The sequence below is a fragment of the Pseudorasbora parva genome, chromosome 20 (assembly GCF_024679245.1).
Source record: "Pseudorasbora parva isolate DD20220531a chromosome 20, ASM2467924v1, whole genome shotgun sequence".
Lineage (NCBI taxonomy): Eukaryota > Metazoa > Chordata > Actinopteri > Cypriniformes > Gobionidae > Pseudorasbora > Pseudorasbora parva.
The window spans coordinates 4,958,151-4,976,853 of NC_090191.1; the positions used below are offsets into that span (position 1 = coordinate 4,958,151).

An 18,703-nucleotide genomic window follows, 5' to 3' on the forward strand; every position below is an offset into this window, starting at 1 on the left:
AATTAATGCATCTATGAAAATGATTCATAAAACATAAATATCAGTTAACCAGATTTACTTTCATCACTGACGAAAATTGTCCCTGACATGGTTTTTAAGCTATTGTTATCAAACATTTTTGGTCTTCAGAACATATTAAAATGCACATATGTAGATCATAGAAATCAAAACCCCCCTAACTACCTCACATTTGGAATCTCATTGATTATAAAACCGTGCCTTTATTATGATTAAGGGATGTAGGTCTTATACAGAATAAGGCCTTAATATTTGATTTATAAGTAACTGTCACGTCACAGACAAGGGAAAATGGTGCGAGGACTCAAGTGCAAAAGAAGTGATAATTTATTATAAAAATAAACATAAATACAAAACAAAACAAAACCCACAAGGAGGCAAAAATACATAATCAAAACATAAACTCAAAAACATACCAGTACAGAATCACGGGGAGGACGGGAGACGCAGACATTACATACAACGATCCAACCCAGACTGACAAACACAAGGAGCTTATAAAGGGAAGAAATCAAAAGGGAATCAGGGAACACAGGTGGGGCCAATAAACACTAATCAGATAACAAGGGGGAGGGAACTGACAATGACACAAGCACATGCTCGACAACACAAAACCCACATGTGCACACAAGACAAGACAGGCATGTGACAGTAACAATAAACAGCCAATTTCCTAATATAGAATTGGACCCTAAACTAAAGTGTTACCATTTTTGTCATACCCTCACTGGCCTCACTGGGCCCATCATTACTAAGTTACGCCACTGTCTCTATAGTGCTATAAAATTGTGTGTGTCTATAGGATGTATATACAAACCGTCATATAGATGCAAAAAACAAACAAACAATAGTACCCCATTCAAATGCTGATGTATAGAGAGAGAGCTATTATTATTATTATTATTTATTTGTTTATTTATTTTTGCAATTTTTGCTTTGTACGGCAACATTTTGGTTGGCCCCACCAAATCTCACTCTAAGTTTTTTTGAAAAGTTGGCAGCTCTGCTACAGTCTCTGGTTTATCATGAGCTCAAAGCATTATGGGTAGAATCTCTCATCAGTCTGTCCTGACTCCTCAACACAGTTTCACTGATGATCCCCTAAAAACCCAAAACCCAACCCCAGGATAGAGTGTGTGTGTGAATGTGGTCTGGACTGAGTGGATGAGGCTCGTTGTGTCTCCAGAGACGCTGTAGAAGGACAGAGTTCCTGCTCTGGGATCCACAAACACTCCTGTTCTATAGATATCAACAAACTCTCCTTCATACCCTCCTCTACTGGGATCTGTTCTAATGCTGATGGGCTTTACAGGGAGATCAGTCTCTCTGTTATTGTGTCTGAATGAGTATCTGGAGGGAAAGCAGCTCAAACTCCAGGACTGATCATTTCCAAACAGACACTCATGACCCCGTCCCTTCCTGCCGATGGTCTTATATGACACTGATATACACACAACACCTTTCCACTCAATCTCCCAGTAGCAGCGTCCACACACACTCTCTCCACACACACTCTCTCTACACAACACCTGATGCTCATAATCAAATCTGTCTGGATGATCAGGATACGGATGGACTGTGTGAGTTTGTGTAATCTCTGTGTTCCCCTCAGACAGACGGAGGCGATTATGTGCTGTGTTCAGATCCAGAGTGAACTTCTGATAATCTGAGGAAGAGAAAACATCACAGTCAGGAATTATGAATCTCATCTTATAATGAACACTGGAAAACATTAACATTATTCTTACAGAAACTCTCTTGAGTTGAGATCTGACAGTTTCCCCCACCTCATCTCCAGCAGCAGATCTGAGCCTGATTTATGATTCTTATCCTGTCTATAAATCTCATCTCATCTGTAGCTCAGCGCTCGACTCTCAGGTCTGAGCCTGATTTATGATTCTTATCCTGTCTATAAATCTCATCTCATCTGTAGCTTAGCGCTCGACTCTCAGGTCTGAGCCTGATTTATGATTCTTATCCTGTCTATAAATCTCATCTCATCTGTAGCTCAGCGCTCGACTCTCAGGTCTGAGCCTGATTTATGATTCTTATCCTGTGTATAAATCTCATCTCATCTGCAGCTCAGCGCTCGACTCTCAGGTCTGAGCCTGATTTATGATTCTTATCCTGTCTATAAATCTCATCTACTCTGTAGCTCAGCGCTCAACTCTCAGGTCTGTTGCCAAGCAACCAATGATATCAAACTCTATCACAGAAGGACATTTATTATGAAAATCTTCATAAAGTGTTTTATTCTTTCATTCTCATTTCATTTTATTCTTTCGTTCTGTGATAGATTGAGTCACAACCAAGCCCGCAGTCTCCCTCTCAGATACTGAAGCTTTCGCGCCTCGATCGCCCCCCGGTGACCGGTCTCAGTATAGTCGCCCCTCTGTGTTTTCTAATGGACGCGAGGCAAACTAAACAATAAAATTACACTTCAAATATTTTGTCCCCAAAGATAATTTGTCACTGAAGGCAGTTATCATCACGATGATTTCATTTCAAGTGTTCGTTTTTAAAATAAGTTTAGTTTTAGTTAATTATTGATGCTATAAAAAGGGGGGGGGGGGTCATGATTGACAGCTGAGATTGACGTCTTCTCTGAGTGAAGTTGTCACTGAGGCACTAACTGACTTTTTTCAGGATTTTTGGGAGCAGATTGGAGCTTTAGCTTTAATTTCTACATTTCCATAACTGTTTATTTCACAATAACATAATTAATTGTTCTGCATCTGCGAGAGTGTGGGCGGGCTTTTGATATCGCAGCTGTCCTTCCTGCTCTACTTCCTGTTCTCTATTGCGCAACTCCGGTCCCAAAATCTCTACTGCGCAGACTCTGTCCCAAGATGTCAGCGCCGTGCAGACCGCCTGAAAGCTTCAAATCTGCCAAGCGGAAACGGATGATGTCGAGTCGTCCAAATTTTTTTATGGTCTATGGTCACAACTGAGGCTCTGACTGAAATTACCATGGTGACCAAACAGATCAGATAGGATCATGTGTTGGGTAGTTGATTTAGAGGTAGGGACAGTGTGCGTGTGTGTGTGCGTGTGTGTGTGTTGGGAAGGTTTATGGGTAGGGGCAGTGTGTGTGTGTGTGTGTGTGTGTGTGTTGGGTGTAGATTTAGGCATAAGGACAGTGTGTGTGTGTGTGTGTGTGTGTGTGTGTGTTTATATAATGTGTTTTTAGACGTACATTTGTGTAGTCCTGCAGTAATCCTGATCTCTCCTCCATGATCCACACTACAAAACACACACAGTGACAGTTAATCAGTGTGCACACACACACACACACACACACACACACACACACACACACTCACTCACACACAATCACTCTCACAAAAAACACATACACACAATCTCACACAACACAATCACTCATACACTCACAATCACAAAAGACTCGAGTTTGAACCTCGCTCAGAGCGGGCAGTGCGAATCTAGGCATATTAACATTCACTGTCTTTAGTGCTTTAGCTTTCCAAAAAAATACAGCAACGTTTGAGCAGCAATGTTTTATTTTTGGATAAATTGAGAGCTTTCAATTTGAAAAGTTAAAATAGATTGCTAGCCACGCCTCTAAAAGAGCCGTCATGAAATGTGTGATATGATACAACGGACAGTAAACCATTGAAACGTCTGCCTATATCGCAGGGCGTCAGCACTAACACACGTGAACAATAAAAACTCAAATTCAGCTTCCTTTTTATATAAAAATATTGACAAGACAACCAGCAAAAAAATGTGCCATGCTTCATCTCGTGGTGCGTCTGATATTATATTCTTTACAAACAGTGATAACTTCACTGCAGATTAGACACACCAGCTTTACATTCACAAAACCAGGCAGGATACACGCACAGATGTCTTCCCATTCTTCTTTGTATGCCCTATTTTTGCTGTTATCTTTCCTCTTGAGACACTTTGATACTGCTATCTTTAATGTTGACATAACTCTGCACTCGATGTAATAATAATCGTACCTCCAGCACGCAAGCGATTAAAAAATGCTGTTTAGTACGTGAGGATGCTAAGGAATAATTCGGAGTGTGAAAGTATGCTACGTGATGTCAAATAATTATAATAAATAATAAATAGGTTCCATATATAACAAACAAATTAAAATATATTTATTATTCACAATATGGTAAGTGGAAATAATAAAACAAATATATTTCGTTAAGAGCATGACTCAAACTGTCACAAACGCCGGTGAAGTTTCCACCAGCGGCCACCGGAGGTCGCACTCTCCAGAGTACTGAGCTCATACGGACTGCATTTCCCACGCACCCACATTCTGGGACTGATTAGCACACACCTGTTCTTCATCACACAGACTCTTTAGCCCTGAACACACAGGCTATAGCTGTGTCTCATTTTAGAAGGCTGCGTCCTCCGGAGGTCGCATTAGAAGGGTGCATACGTCATAAGGCTGTCTCATTTCAAAAAAGTGAGTAGGACTCAACAAATGCGACCTTCGAATGCGTCCTTCTTTCAGAGGATTTCGGAGTGTGCATGAGGTATAGCCTTCACGGCTGGAGATAACCCACAATTCTTTGTTTCTCCGTTAACAACCGTCATATTTTTTTAAATATTATATGTACGATGTAATCACACTGTCCCAATGTGAAGGCTGCACCCTCTGAAGGCCGCATTTGAAGTGCGATTACGTCACAGCGGCACTACGAAGGCTGTCCCAAAGTGAAGGCTGCACCCTCTGAAGGCCGCATTTGAAGTGCGATTACGTCACAGCGGCACTACGAAGGCTGTCCCAATGTGAAGGCTGCACCCTCTGAAGGCCGCATGTGAAGTGCGATTACGTCACAGCGGCACAACGAAGGCTGTCCCAAAGTGAAGGCTGCACCCTCTGAAGGCCACATTTGAAGTGCGATTGCGTCACAGCGGCACTACGAAGGCTGTCCCAAAGTGAAGGCTGCACCCTCTGAAGGCCACATTTGAAGTGCGATTACATCACAGCGGCACTACGAAGGCTGTCCCAATGTGAAGGCTGCACCTCTGAAGGCCACATTTGAAGTGCGATTACGTCACAGCGGCACTACGAAGGCTGTCCCAAAGTGAAGGCTGCACCCTCTGAAGGCCACATTTGAAGTGCGATTGCGTCACAGCGGCACTACGAAGGCTGTCCCAATGTGAAGGCTGCACCCTCTGAAGGCCACATTTGAAGTGTGATTGCGTCACAGCGGCACTACGAAGGCTGTCCCAATGTGAAGGCTGCACCTCTGAAGGCCACATTTGAAGTGCGATTACATCACAGCGGCACTTCAAAGGCTGTCCCAATGTGAAGGCTGCATCTCTGAAGGCCACATTTGAAGTGCGATTACGTCATAGCGGCACTACGAAGGCTGTCCCAATGTGAAGGCTGCATCTCTGAAGGCCACATTTGAAGTGCGATTACGTCACAACGGCACTACGAAGGCTGTCCCAAAGTGAAGGCTGCACCTCTGAAGGCCGCATTTGAAGTGCGATTACGTCACAGCGGCACTACGAAGGCTGCACCTCTGAAGGCTGCACCTCTGAAGGCCTCATTTGAAGTGCGATTACGTCACAGCGGCACTTCGAAGACTGTCCCAATGTGAAGGCTGCACCCTCTGAAGGCCACATTTGAAGTGCGATTGCGTCACAGCGGCACTACGAAGGCTGTCCCAATGTGAAGGCTGCACCTCTGAAGGCCACATTTGAAGTGCGATTACATCACAGCGGCACTTCGAAGGCTGTCCCAATGTGAAGGCTGCATCTCTGAAGGCCACATTTGAAGTGCGATTACGTCATAGCGGCACTACGAAGGCTGTCCCAATGTGAAGGCTGCATCTCTGAAGGCCACATTTGAAGTGCGATTACGTCACAACGGCACTACGAAGGCTGTCCCAAAGTGAAGGCTGCACCTCTGAAGGCCGCATTTGAAGTGCGATTACGTCACAGCGGCACTACGAAGGCTGCACCTCTGAAGGCTGCACCTCTGAAGGCCTCATTTGAAGTGCGATTACGTCACAGCGGCACTACGAAGGCTGTCCCGATGTGAAGGCTGCATCTCTGAAGGCCACATTTGAAGTGCGATTACGTCACAGCGGCACTACGAAGACTGTCCCAATGTGAAGGCTGCACCCTCTGAAGGCCACATTTGAAGTGCGATTACGTCACAGCGGCACTACGAAGGCTGTCCCAAAGTGAAGGCTGCACCCTCTGAAGGCCACATTTGAAGTGCGATTGCGTCACAGTGGCACTACGAAGGCTGTCCCAAAGTGAAAGCTGCACCCTCTGAAGGCCACATTTGAAGTGCGATTACGTCGCAACGGCACTACGAAGGCTGTCCCAAAGTGAAGGCTGCACCTCTGAAGGCCGCATTTGAAGTGCGATTACGTCACAGCGGCACTACGAAGGCTGCACCTCTGAAGGCCACATTTGAAGTGCGATTACGTCACAGCGGCACTACGAAGGCTGTCCCAAAGTGAAGGCTGCACCCTCTGAAGGCCACATCTGAAGTGCGATTGCGTCACAGTGGCACTACGAAGGCTGTCCCAAAGTGAAAGCTGCACCCTCTGAAGGCCACATTTGAAGTGCGATTACGTCACAGCGGCACTTCGAAGACTGTCCCAATGTGAAGGCTGCACCCTCTGAAGGCCACATTTGAAGTGCGATTACGTCGCAACGGCACTACGAAGGCTGTCCCAAAGTGAAGGCTGCACCTCTGAAGGCCACATTTGAAGTCCGATTACGTCACAGCGGCACTTCAAAGGCTGTCCCAATGTGAAGGCTGCACCTCTGAAGGCCGCATTTGAAGTGTGATTACGTCACAGCGGCACTACGAAGGCTGTCCCAGTGTGAAGACTGAACCTCTGAAGGCCGCATTTGAAGTGCGATTACGTCACAGCGGCACTACGAAGGCTGTCCCAGTGTGAAGACTGAACCTCTGAAGGCCGCATTTGAAGTGCGATTACGTCACAGCGGCACTACGAAGGCTGTCCCAATGTGAAGGCCACATTTGAAGTGCGATTACATCACAGCGGCACTACGAAGGCTGTCCCAATGTGAAGGCTGCACCCTCTGAAGGCCACATTTGAAGTGCGATTATGTCACAGCGGCACTACGAAGGCTGTCCCAAAGTGAAGGCTGCACCCTCTGAAGGCCACATTTGAAGTGCGATTACATCACAGCGGCACTACGAAGGCTGTCCCAATGTGAAGGCTGCACCTCTGAAGGCCTCATTTGAAGTGCGATTACGTCACAGCGGCACTACGAAGGCTGTCCCAAAGTGAAGGCTGCACCTCTGAAGGCCTCATTTGAAGTGCGAATACATCACAGCGGCACTACGAAGGCTGTCCCAATGTGAAAGCTGCACCTCTGAAGGCCACATTTGAAGTGCGATTACGTCACAGCGGCACTACGAAGGCTGTCCCAATGTGAAGGCTGCACCTCTGGAAGCCACATTTGAAGTGCGATTACATCACAGCGGCACTACGAAGGCTGTCCCAATGTGAAGGCTGCACCTCTGAAGGCCGCATTTGAAGTGCGATTACGTCACAACGGCACTACGAAGGCTGCCGCAATTCATGAGTGACTTCAAAATGCGCCCTTCGGTTCTCAGGCAAAGGAAGGGTACAGCAGATGGAACCTTCCCATAACTTCGCAGCCTTCCCTATCCCAGAATTCATAGCACACTGGTGACTACAGGATTTGACTGGTCCGTTTTCCCGCGGCACTCGATCAGATTTCCCAGTTAAATATGGTATAGCGGTCGGTAACTCAGTTAGCCTGGATACTATTGAACACAACAGCGCAAGCGCTTGAAGTAAATAAAACGTTTAGTGCATTCGCACAGTTTCCAGTTCCCTGCGCTGAGCAACCAAGATAAACTTTAATTTCCCAATTTTAACTTGCATAAATGCTATTCATTTTTCAACCATTCTCACAAGAAGAGGAATCAATCCATTATCACCCTTTTCTCTGTTTCTTTCTTTTTTCATACACTTTCTTTAAATAGCCTTCAAAATATAATCGACGCGTGGGGCTGTATTTCCGTCCCGCTCCCACTATTCCGCACCGCACCATTCCGCTCGCGTGTAAAATTCACTCCGTGCTCACCCGCTATAAATTATTTTATTCCCGACCCGACTGATCCAGCTAAATTTAGATTTTGTTTCCAGAATCTATCTTTTAAATTCCCCTTACAGAAAGAGAGACACTGGGGATAGGAATTGTCTGTGCAATCATTTATTTTTCTTACAGCCTACTGTCAACACCGTAGCTAAAACAAATATCACAGAAAAATAGGCTAAATCAAATGTGACATCTGTCACTCAGAATTATAAGAAAAAATGCAAATAAACGAAAACTGCTGACTTAGATGCTAAAATAAAGTTTTTTATATGAATGAATGAATGAATGAATGAATGAATGAATGTTCTCTGACAACGGTCACCGAAAGATCGATCCTCCAAAGGCTGAATGCGTGGCCGACACAGAACAATTTAAATGGCTAGGCTATATTATTAGCTTATTATTATTTTTTATGCAAGTTATTTGTAAATTAAACAAAGAAACTGCTGTCTATTGTTCATTTTCGTTAACTTCAAACATAGGCTAAATTAAAGAGAAGTGGTTGTTCTATAGCCTACATTGTTTATTTTTTGTAGTGCACGTTAAAATTTGTAGCTACATTAAACACATTTATATATGTTTATACATATATTTTCTTGTCATGTAATTTAAAATGTGTAAATGAAAATAAATTGGTCTATAGCCTATAAGCCTACCTAAAGTAGGCTTTTTACAACTAGCCTATTTATAGACCAATAATATAACTTTAAACTTATAACAATAAACTATGAGTTTAACATCAGAAACAACAGAAATTTTAATTATCAGCTAAACCGGAAGAAAACACTTTTCTACACTTTCATTGTGCTGAGCGGGAGAAGCTGGAGCTGGACTGGGATGGGGAATAATGCACAATAGAGACTCTGGTAAGACCTGAGCGGGACATCATCTTCTGGGATGATCAGGGCATATTTCCACTGTCCGCAGCTCTGCGAGGCTGAATCGGTCGACGGCTGGCATCATGTCATAAAAAGTAGACAATGCATCTGAGATGATGAGTTGAATAAAAATAAGTAGGCCTACTTAAAGAAAAACTTGGACTTATATATAAAGGTTTAAAATATATTGTAACCGTTACATTTAACATAAGAAATAAACTGTTAACTAATAATTGCAATTTGACAATATTTAACCGGCTACAGATTTACATGGGGTCCGGTCTCCCATCGTCGCAGGCTTTGAAGCATGTCAAAATCCAATAAAAAGCTATACATTATATATATATATATATATATATATATATATATATATATATATATATACTTTTTTTATATATATATATATCCCCTTAGCATTCCTGTCAATTTTGCCTAAAACGCCTGAAATAGGGCATACCCAAAATAAATTGCATGCTGTGCTTGAACCATATGGAGGATATGCATGGATTTGGTCTCTTTTAAAACGTGACACTCTGAGGTTTGTTCCTAAACTGTCAAAATCACTGTAAGTCTTACTGGTATTGAGTAATATAATTTTGAACTCACTGAAAAATTAAAAAAAAATATTCTGCCTAATTTTTTTTGTAAGAAGATGCCTGCAGATAACTATAGCTGGTAGCTATTAGCTGGAAAACACAATGGGATCACAAATCCAATTTCAAATTTGATATCAATACCTCATAAAATGAGTGTTTTAAACTTGTTTATCTAAATGTATTTCTAGGCGCTCTGCAAAAAAGGCCACCTGGAGACTCCAAATGGCCCTTTGGAACCATAAACAGATAAAATGCTTTTATTCTTGAATGCTTTTATGTAGAGTCATAATTTTAGTCTCATATGAAAGGTTACACTTAGAGCTATTCTATTCTTTATCCAGATTCACTGTCATTCATAACTGAAACATTTTTTTCAATTTTTGAAACTAAAATATATTGTATATTGATACGTTCAGAATTTCATTGGCTATCAGACAAGACCGTCATTTTCGAAGTCTGATGCAATTGGATCGAATTACTGCCACTCAAATTGAGGGTGGGACTTTCTGCATCTCGAGCGCTCCTTGGCTGTTGGAGCTTGAAGTTACCACATAGATGCACCGATTGGCTCAAATGATGTGTCAATCAAAAGGGGAGCGTTCACTGATCATTTAGATAGCAGACAATTGCGACTGTTTACATGTTTTCATAGAACTATGGACAGAATAATCTGATGCTTTGATTGCTCAATCAGCTAATGTGAAATGATGCTACTATGCTCCATGGATGTTTATTGACATATGCATGTGTTATGGACTAAATATTGCCCTGAATTGGATTGACTGGACCCTTCACAGTGTAACCAGACCGTTTTTGGTGGAATGTTATGGATTTTCTCCAGTTTTTATTCAGAGTAAGCCCAATGGGGTGGTCTGACAAATCAAATGATTGTATCTGCTGTGTTGATTGTATCTTAAAAGGGTTTACATCCTTCGAATCGCGAGAATCTCAGCTTTCTGCGGATATGAGACATGTTAAACGTGTTTTTCCTGAGTTTATACAATTTATGATAACGATCCGATGTGCTGCCGGCGGAACATCGGATCGAAATGGGGATATAGGCTATATATATATATATATATATATATATATATATATATATATATATATGCTCCCTTTGTCTTTTTAAAATCTCCTCACGAACGTCCGCTGTCAGTTGTCACAACCTGCTAGGCCATTAATGACGCTTCATTGTTGCCAAGTCTGGAGTGGGGTTGCATTTAGGCTACTGTTGCTTTAGCGGGGTTGGTAGCCTATAGTCCACAGGTTAAGTTGTCTTTACTTAAGCAATATTTCTACTACCCGCACCCCGCGTTTCGGGATATTTTTTTGAAAAATCGGCATTTTGGCCGTGATTCCACTACTTTTGATTAGCAATTGGAGGGGTTTTGTTATTCAGACCTGGCAACCCTGTCCCTCGGTTCGCCCTTCGTGCTGCTTCGTGCACTTTGAAGGTGTGGCCTGGCCTGGCCTTCGAAGTGCGCACCCTTCACTTTGGGACACAGCTACAGGCAGGCAGTGCGAAGTCTTGTTTGCCCCTGCTGCATTACTAAGCGTTATTTTCCCTGTGTTACCTTTGCCTGTGGACTAAATCTGCCTTACTCTTTGTGACGATCCTGTTCTGCCTGCCTTTTGTTCATTGTTTGCCAGGAATCTGGACTCTGATGGTTTGCTGCCTGCCCTGACCTTATGTCTGTTCTGACGATTCTCTCTGCCCTTCCTCTGACACTGCTGTTCTGCCAGGGGATTCAATCTAAGCCTGTTTGTACTCTGATACTGTGTTATTTAAATAAACTGCACATGGATCCCAACTAACCTGAGCCTTCGTCACACAAACATGCCATTAATGGGCTTATAGAAATCCTCTTTTATTGTTTGAGTTATTATTTATCCATTCTGCATCTTCCACATGTGTATTTTAGCACAGGGGTCTGTGTTGCAATTTGGTGAATGAAGATCCTTGCCAGGTTACATGTCACTAGGCGAATGCTTTATTCATTTATACTTTTTTTTGATAAGCTCACTACTAGTGATGCAAAGTCCGATTCATTTCCGCGAACCGGTTCTTTTCGGACAGTCCGGCTCAATGAACCAGTTCAAAAAGCCGATTCATAGGTTCCTGATGTCATCATGCAAAGATACACATCTCTTTTCAAACAACTCAGTCAGTGGGCTTGTTGGACATGAACCAAAGCTGCAAAGACCGATCAGTGTAGCCGATGACATTAAAGTACAGCGACAGCAATTCAAAAGAGTACGAAGCCGGATGCTTGGCAGGCTACTTTGATGTCATTATTTGTCATTGATTGTCATGTTATTATATTTTAAAAATTCAGGTAAGTAATCTGTGTGTCACTGCATATTAAAAACATTCTATTAAAGTTATTTCATGAACACATTGTGCTGATTATTGCCTTTTCATTCGCTCAAATTAATGGTGTTATTTTGTTTTGCACCTGCACACATTGACTCACAAACACAGATGTTCTTTATGTCTGAAGTATATAGAAAGAGAAGCCCAAACCAGTCTTTGTTTATTGTCATTATAAACTCTCTGATTTAATATACAATCTGCATGCACAATACACCTAACTAAAATTACAGTTTTTTCCATTTTAATAAAAATGGAGGCCTATTTAATAATAAATAGATAAAAAAATATTTTAAGCATTTCCAGTAGGCTACGTGGCAAGTTATTTGAACAGGTGCTGTGCCAAATTCTTATGACAATCCCAATATTTGTAGGTTCAGGATTAGGTGCAGAGGATGGGTTAGGATTAGGCAATCAGGTAGAGACTATAAAGAGGGTAGAGATCAGGTAGAGACTATAAAGAGGGTAGAGATCAGGTAGAGACTATAAAGAGGGTAGAGATCAGGTAGAGACTATAAAGAGGGTAGAGATCAGGTAGAGACTATAAAGAGGGTAGAGATCGGGTAGAGACTATAAAGAGGGTAGAGATCAGGTAGAGACTATAAAGAGGGTAGAGATCAGGTAGAGACTATAAAGAGCGTAGAGATCAGGTAGAGACTATAAAGAGGGTAGAGATCAGGTAGAGACTATAAAGAGGGTAGAGATCAGGTAGAGACTATAAAGAGGGTAGAGATCAGGTAGAGACTATAAAGAGCGTAGAGATCAGGTAGAGATTATAAAGAGGGTAGAGATAAGGTAGAGAGACTATAAAGAGGGTAGAGATCGGGTAGAGACTATAAAGAGGGTAGAGATCGGGTAGAGACTATAAAGAGGGTAGAGATCAGGTAGAGAGACTATAAAGAGGGTAGAGATCAGGTAGAGACTATAAAGAGGGTAGAGATCAGGTAGAGACTATAAAGAGGGTAGAGCTCAGCTAGAGACTATAAAGAGGGTAGAGATCAGCTAGAGACTATAAAGAGGGTAGAGAGATCGGGTAGAGACTATAAAGAGGGTAGAGATCAGGTAGAGACTATAAAGAGGGTTGAGATCAGGTAGAGACTATAAAGAGGGTAGAGATCAGGTAGAGACTATAAAGAGGGTAGAGATCAGGTAGAGACTATAAAGAGGGTAGAGAGGTCGGGTAGAGACTATAAAGAGGGTAGAGATCAGGTAGAGACTATAAAGAGGGTAGAGATCAGGTAGAGACTATAAAGAGCGTAGAGATCAGGTAGAGACTATAAAGAGGGTAGAGATCGGGTAGAGACTATAAAGATGGGTAGAGATCAGGTAGAGACTATAAAGAGGGTAGAGATCAGGTAGAGACTATAAAGAGGGCAGAGATCAGGTAGAGAGACTATAAAGAGGGTAGAGATCGGGTAGAGACTATAAAGAGGGTAGAGACTATAAAAAGGGTAGAGATCAGGTAGAGACTATAAAGAGGGTAGAGATCAGGTAGAGAGACTATAAAGAGGGTAGAGATCGGGTAGAGACTATAAAGAGGGTAGAGACTATAAAGAGGGTAGAGATCAGGTAGAGACTATAAAGAGGGTAGAGACTATAAAGAGGGTAGAGATCGGGTAGAGACTATAAAGAGGGTAGAGATCAGGTAGAGACTATAAAGAGGGTAGAGATCAGGTAGAGACTATAAAGACGGTAGAGATCAGGTAGAGATGATAAAGAGGGGGATCATTTATGATGAAGGGAGTCTGTCTCATTGATCGGGATTTTAAACTCCCAGCACAATATTCTTTTGAATAGCCTACAGGTTTTTTGTTATTTTTGTTTTTTTGGAGTTGGATATAACCAAAACACTTCTTTCAACATTTCTTTAAAATTACTCTGACTGCCTACAACAGGTAACAAATTAAACTGATAACTTTCATAATAAGCATTAAAATATTCATAAAAAGCATTTTTTAAATAAAAGAATAAAAGTGGATCGATATTAATTAATTAAAAAAAAATTGTTGTAAAAAGATAAAGTCAGTGATGCAAAGCAAGGCAACCTTCCAAAAAATGACCTCAAGAAAGAGGAGCAACATTTGGATCCCCTTTGAGGAAATAGGACCAAGCAAAGCAAAGTGCAAACTGTGCAAAATAATGTATTTTCAGGGTCAGGAGGATCCACATAAAATTTTAGGCGTCACCTACAAACAAAACACCCGACTGCCCTGCTCACACAAGTAGGGCAACAGAGTACAGATGAGTCAGTAGCACTCCCAGTCCCAGGTAGTGGTGACACCATTGAGACTGCTGCCACTGTTCAACCTCTCAGACCTGTAGCAGAGACAGATGTGCACGCTAACACATCTGTTCAGCACTATGTGAGACAGAGAGTTGACCCTGTCAAACAGAGTAAAGTGGATGATGAGCTCGTAAAAATGATTGCCCTTGACTTCCAACCCTTTTCCATTGTAACAGACAAAAGATTCTGCGCTTACACCAAGGCACTTGAGCCATCTTACACTCTTCCAAGCAGACAGACCATTTCAGCAACACTGTTGCCCCGAATGTATAGCTCAGTTAGAGCTAAGTTGAAGATTAAAGTGAACCATGCCTCTGCTGTATGTCTGAGAACTGACTGCTGGACGTCTTTAACCACAAATGGTTTTATGGCTGTGACCTGCCATTTCATTGATCAGGATTTTAAACTGTCATCCTTCCTACTCGATTGTTTTTCATTTACAGAAAGGCACAGCTGAAGACATGGAAGCAGAACTCCAGAGAATCTGTGGAGAATGGGGCATTACTGATAAAGTCATTGCATGCGTATCTGATAATGCTAGCAACATAAAATCTGCAAATCGGAAGGCTGGATGGACACACTTGCCTAGCTTTGCCCACACTATAAAACTTATCGTGAGGGAAGGTTTAAAACATATTCAGGGGGTTGTGGTGAAGGTAAAAACTATTGCTGAGCACTTTCACAGGAGCACTATTGCATCAGAGCGTCTCAGAGCAACTCAGAGACAGGTGGGCTTTGAAGAGTTAAAGCTCAAACAAGATGTGGTTACAAGGTGGAACTCTACCTTCTACATGCTGCAAAGATTTTGGCAGCAAAAGGATGCCATCATTTCCACACTCGCCCTTGTCTGCCCCAGCTTGCCAACACTGACCACTGATGAGTGGGATATTGTGAACAGAGCCTGCAAGATCTTAAGACCTTTAGAAGAAGTTACAGCTGAAATCAGTGCAGAAAGGTTTGTGCATTATAATATAAATTCATCTTTACATTAATAAAACAAAATCTGATTTTTGATTCAATTTGACCCTATGCATTTTACATGTTTTATTTTATTATTATTTTTTGCTTCAATCGCAGGTATGTGACAGCATCTAAAGTTATTTTAATTGCAAGGGGGCTACAAAAAGTCATTCAGAAACAGCTTGAAAGTCTGACTGTCAATGACTCATTTCAGCTATGGTGAATTCATTGGTGATGGGCAGACCGAGGCTTCGTGAAGCACTGAAACAGTTGAAGCAAATGTGCCGAAGCTTTGAAACAACACCCGACACCATGACGCCATCTAGTGCACACTGGCGTGTATTGATCTGAAAAAAAAAGTGAAAAAAACGTTTTTAACATCTGCCTGACAACTATTTGATTTTGTAACCTGTAGCCTCTTCATTGTAAATAACATGTTTTTTTGTTGTTGTTGTTTTTTAGTTGAGACCCCCTTTTACTGGGTCTTGCCGATCCTAGTTGACCCGCTCTGAGCGGGATTCGAACCGACATTACCCTGCGCGGCGGCGGACAAATTAACAGTGACGCCAAAGACAGCCTTCTCTAATCTCGGTTGATGGAACGCTTTTTGAGGACACGGGCAAGTGTATTTACATAGAAATCAATGTGAATACATTAAGATTTAAAATCAGAGACAAAAAACAATCTAATCTAATCTACCTGCTGTCATTTTATTTGCATCTCACAGAAAGTCCAAAAGCGGATTCGTAGAAGTAATACCCTGTCACGCTGGAACTGCAGCTGAAGGAAAATAATCGTTATGAGAGATGAAACGTGACGACGACAATCAGACGATTGCGACAATATATGCTTTGTGTGTTTTTCAAGCCATCTCAATGTAGGCTATTTATTGACAAAAAAGTAAAGCCTATCATATTAATAATGCAGCTTTTTTAATGTTTAGTATCTTCTGCTCACCAAGGCTGAATTTATTTAATCAAAAATAGTTAAAACAGTAATATTGTGAAATATTATTACAAATTAAAACCGCTTTTTTCCTGTGTGATCAAAGCTGAATTTATCATCATTACTGCAGTCTTCAGTGTCACATGATCCTTCACTAATCATTCTAATCATAAAAAAATAGGAGAATAATATTATATAGATTAGTGGTTATTGTTCAGCAGTGTATTTGATATTTTACCAAATTAAAAGCAAGAGATGCAATAAATTATATCGGTCCCAAAAAAAAATAAAAAATGGTATTACGACATTTCTGTCCCCTTTCACTTCTGAAAAGATGGCTACGCCCCTGGACAGCAGTGTCTAGATAACGCAAGATGCTAGTACTGTAACAATAGGAAACTCCAAGTACCAAACAAAGGTTAATATTATTTTGTGTTACAAAATACAACCGTAGATACGTATGTCATACTACGTTAGTTTAGTTGCTTACAGATCGCTCACGTCCCCTTCTCCACCATATAAGTTTTAACGATCATCATTTGACAAGGCTTCTATTCATTTAGTAAAAAATATATATTTATATTTTTGAGAACTGAAGTATGATGTTTTGCATGCTTGTATTAAGAGTACATCACCGCCACTGCGTAGACTACATTGTGACTAACGTTATATAAACATGCAATATCGTTGACTAAATGTCTAAAATTTCTAAAGTCTAAAATGTTGTTTAAAAAATAAAAACCTGAATAAAAAACACTGGTTTTGGGTTTGTCGGGGGGAAAGAAGAGAGTTCCAGCCTTCGTGCTTGCGGTTGCCAGATTTCAGTAATTTAAATTCCCCAATCAGAACTTTTCTGTGAAAACCTGTATACTAGCCGGTGTTTTACCTAAATCTGGCAACCATATGCACTCGAGCTCTCTCTCTAACACCAATAAACAAGTAAGCTGCATTTTATCAATCTCCATTTGAGATGGTCTTCTTAAAGTGTCATTCAGTCGGTCTGTGTTCTGTCTGGACTCACGAGCCGCTTCGCTGAACAACTGAACTTGTGTGAGCTGCTGAATTAAGCCAATCAGAGCAGAGCTCAGCATTAATATTAATGACCCTTCCAAATAAGAAAAAAACAGAGCATTACATCCTAGGGACAATTTCTAGGGTTGTAAATGAACCTGTAAAACTGTATCTGGACCATGTTTGCCCTTAAATAAGCCACATAGCCTCTATGTAGATATCAGAGAACAATTTAACGTATTGTTTCAACTCATTCTAGGGCAACTTTGACAGCTGTCTGACTCGCAAAGATGGATAGTGACTGAAGTGAGGACAGTAGCTTTGCAACAGAGCGGTCATCTAAAGTAGAGGACTTTTCTCCCCCACCTTCACCTGAAGTGGAGAACGGTGAAATGTCTGTAGACACAGAGCCTTATCAATCGAGCCACAGGCTCAAACTGTGTTAACTCCCGATGCTGACGATGCTCATTCATTCATTCATTCATTCATTCATTCATTCATTCATTCATTCATTCATGCATGCTAGCAAAGCAGCAGTGCAAGAGAGAACGAGACCACTAACTAATCTATGAACACTGAACAGTCAAATCCTTATACTGAATGCCACTAAAAAAAGCACAGGACCAATAAGTCCAAACCTAATAGCCTATTATAAACAGATTTCCTCAAGTAAAAGTTAGACTATATACGCCAGCACGTTACAGTATTGTTGTTCGTTACCACGGCAACCATTTGCATGTGAGGGTTTGTCTGAAAGCTTCTGAAAATTATCTGTAGGCATGACGAGGGGCAAAAATATCACAAGAAAAGCTTAACGTGTACTTACAACTGCATTATTTATCTGTATTTTCTTCATTAGGATGTGTAAAGCCAGTCTTCTACTTCATGTAACATGCCACTCATACTGGAGTGAAGCCGTTGTCATCATGTGATCACGGGAAAACATTTCTTATGGCGTGGTGTATACTATGGTGGATAGCTTGTGCCAGGGGCGTGGATAGTGAGCCGTTGGAAGTACCATCATACGTCACGATGCACCACAATGTCCAATAGGAAAATTCGACTGCAGTAGCCACCGTTCAACCTTAAGAGGGCAGCACTAAGATGTTTTTACACCATATATTATAGAATTAAAACACTTTATACCCAAATGTCAAAACATTAACTCGAATCAATAAAGAGCATTAATAAAACCCCAGTCTTGCAGATCATTAACTAAAAAAAGTTGGTTAAGGGTTTAGTTGCCCTTTAATAATAAACGAACATTTGCATAAAGCATGCATATTTGTCCATACCCATGTTGATTAGAGTATTAAATACTTGAAACATATTCATTTAAGATCAAATTACAACTGCTAAAAATGTGCAATTAAGTCGTGATTAATCGTGAGGCAACTCATGACAATCGTGCGATTAATCACGATTAAATATTTGAATCAATTGACAGTCCTATTTATTTTTTTCTTCTTTTACAATCACTATTTCATTCATAGTGTCATAGTGCACTAGCCTAGAAATTTAG

General features: G+C 41.3%; 1 protein-coding gene across 1 annotated transcript in view; it reads right to left on the reverse strand.

Moving 5' to 3' along the window:
- Positions 1–1,094: 1,094 nt before the first annotated feature.
- LOC137049021 (NLR family CARD domain-containing protein 3-like) overlaps positions 1,095–18,703 on the reverse strand; it is a 45,657-nt gene continuing 28,048 nt past the window's right edge. The window contains exons 7-8 of the mRNA XM_067427417.1: positions 3,215–3,261; positions 1,095–1,684 (exon numbers count right to left, since the gene is read on the reverse strand). Of these exons, the coding sequence (XP_067283518.1) occupies positions 1,095–1,684; positions 3,215–3,261 (637 nt within the window). The remainder of the gene's footprint in view (positions 1,685–3,214; positions 3,262–18,703) is intronic.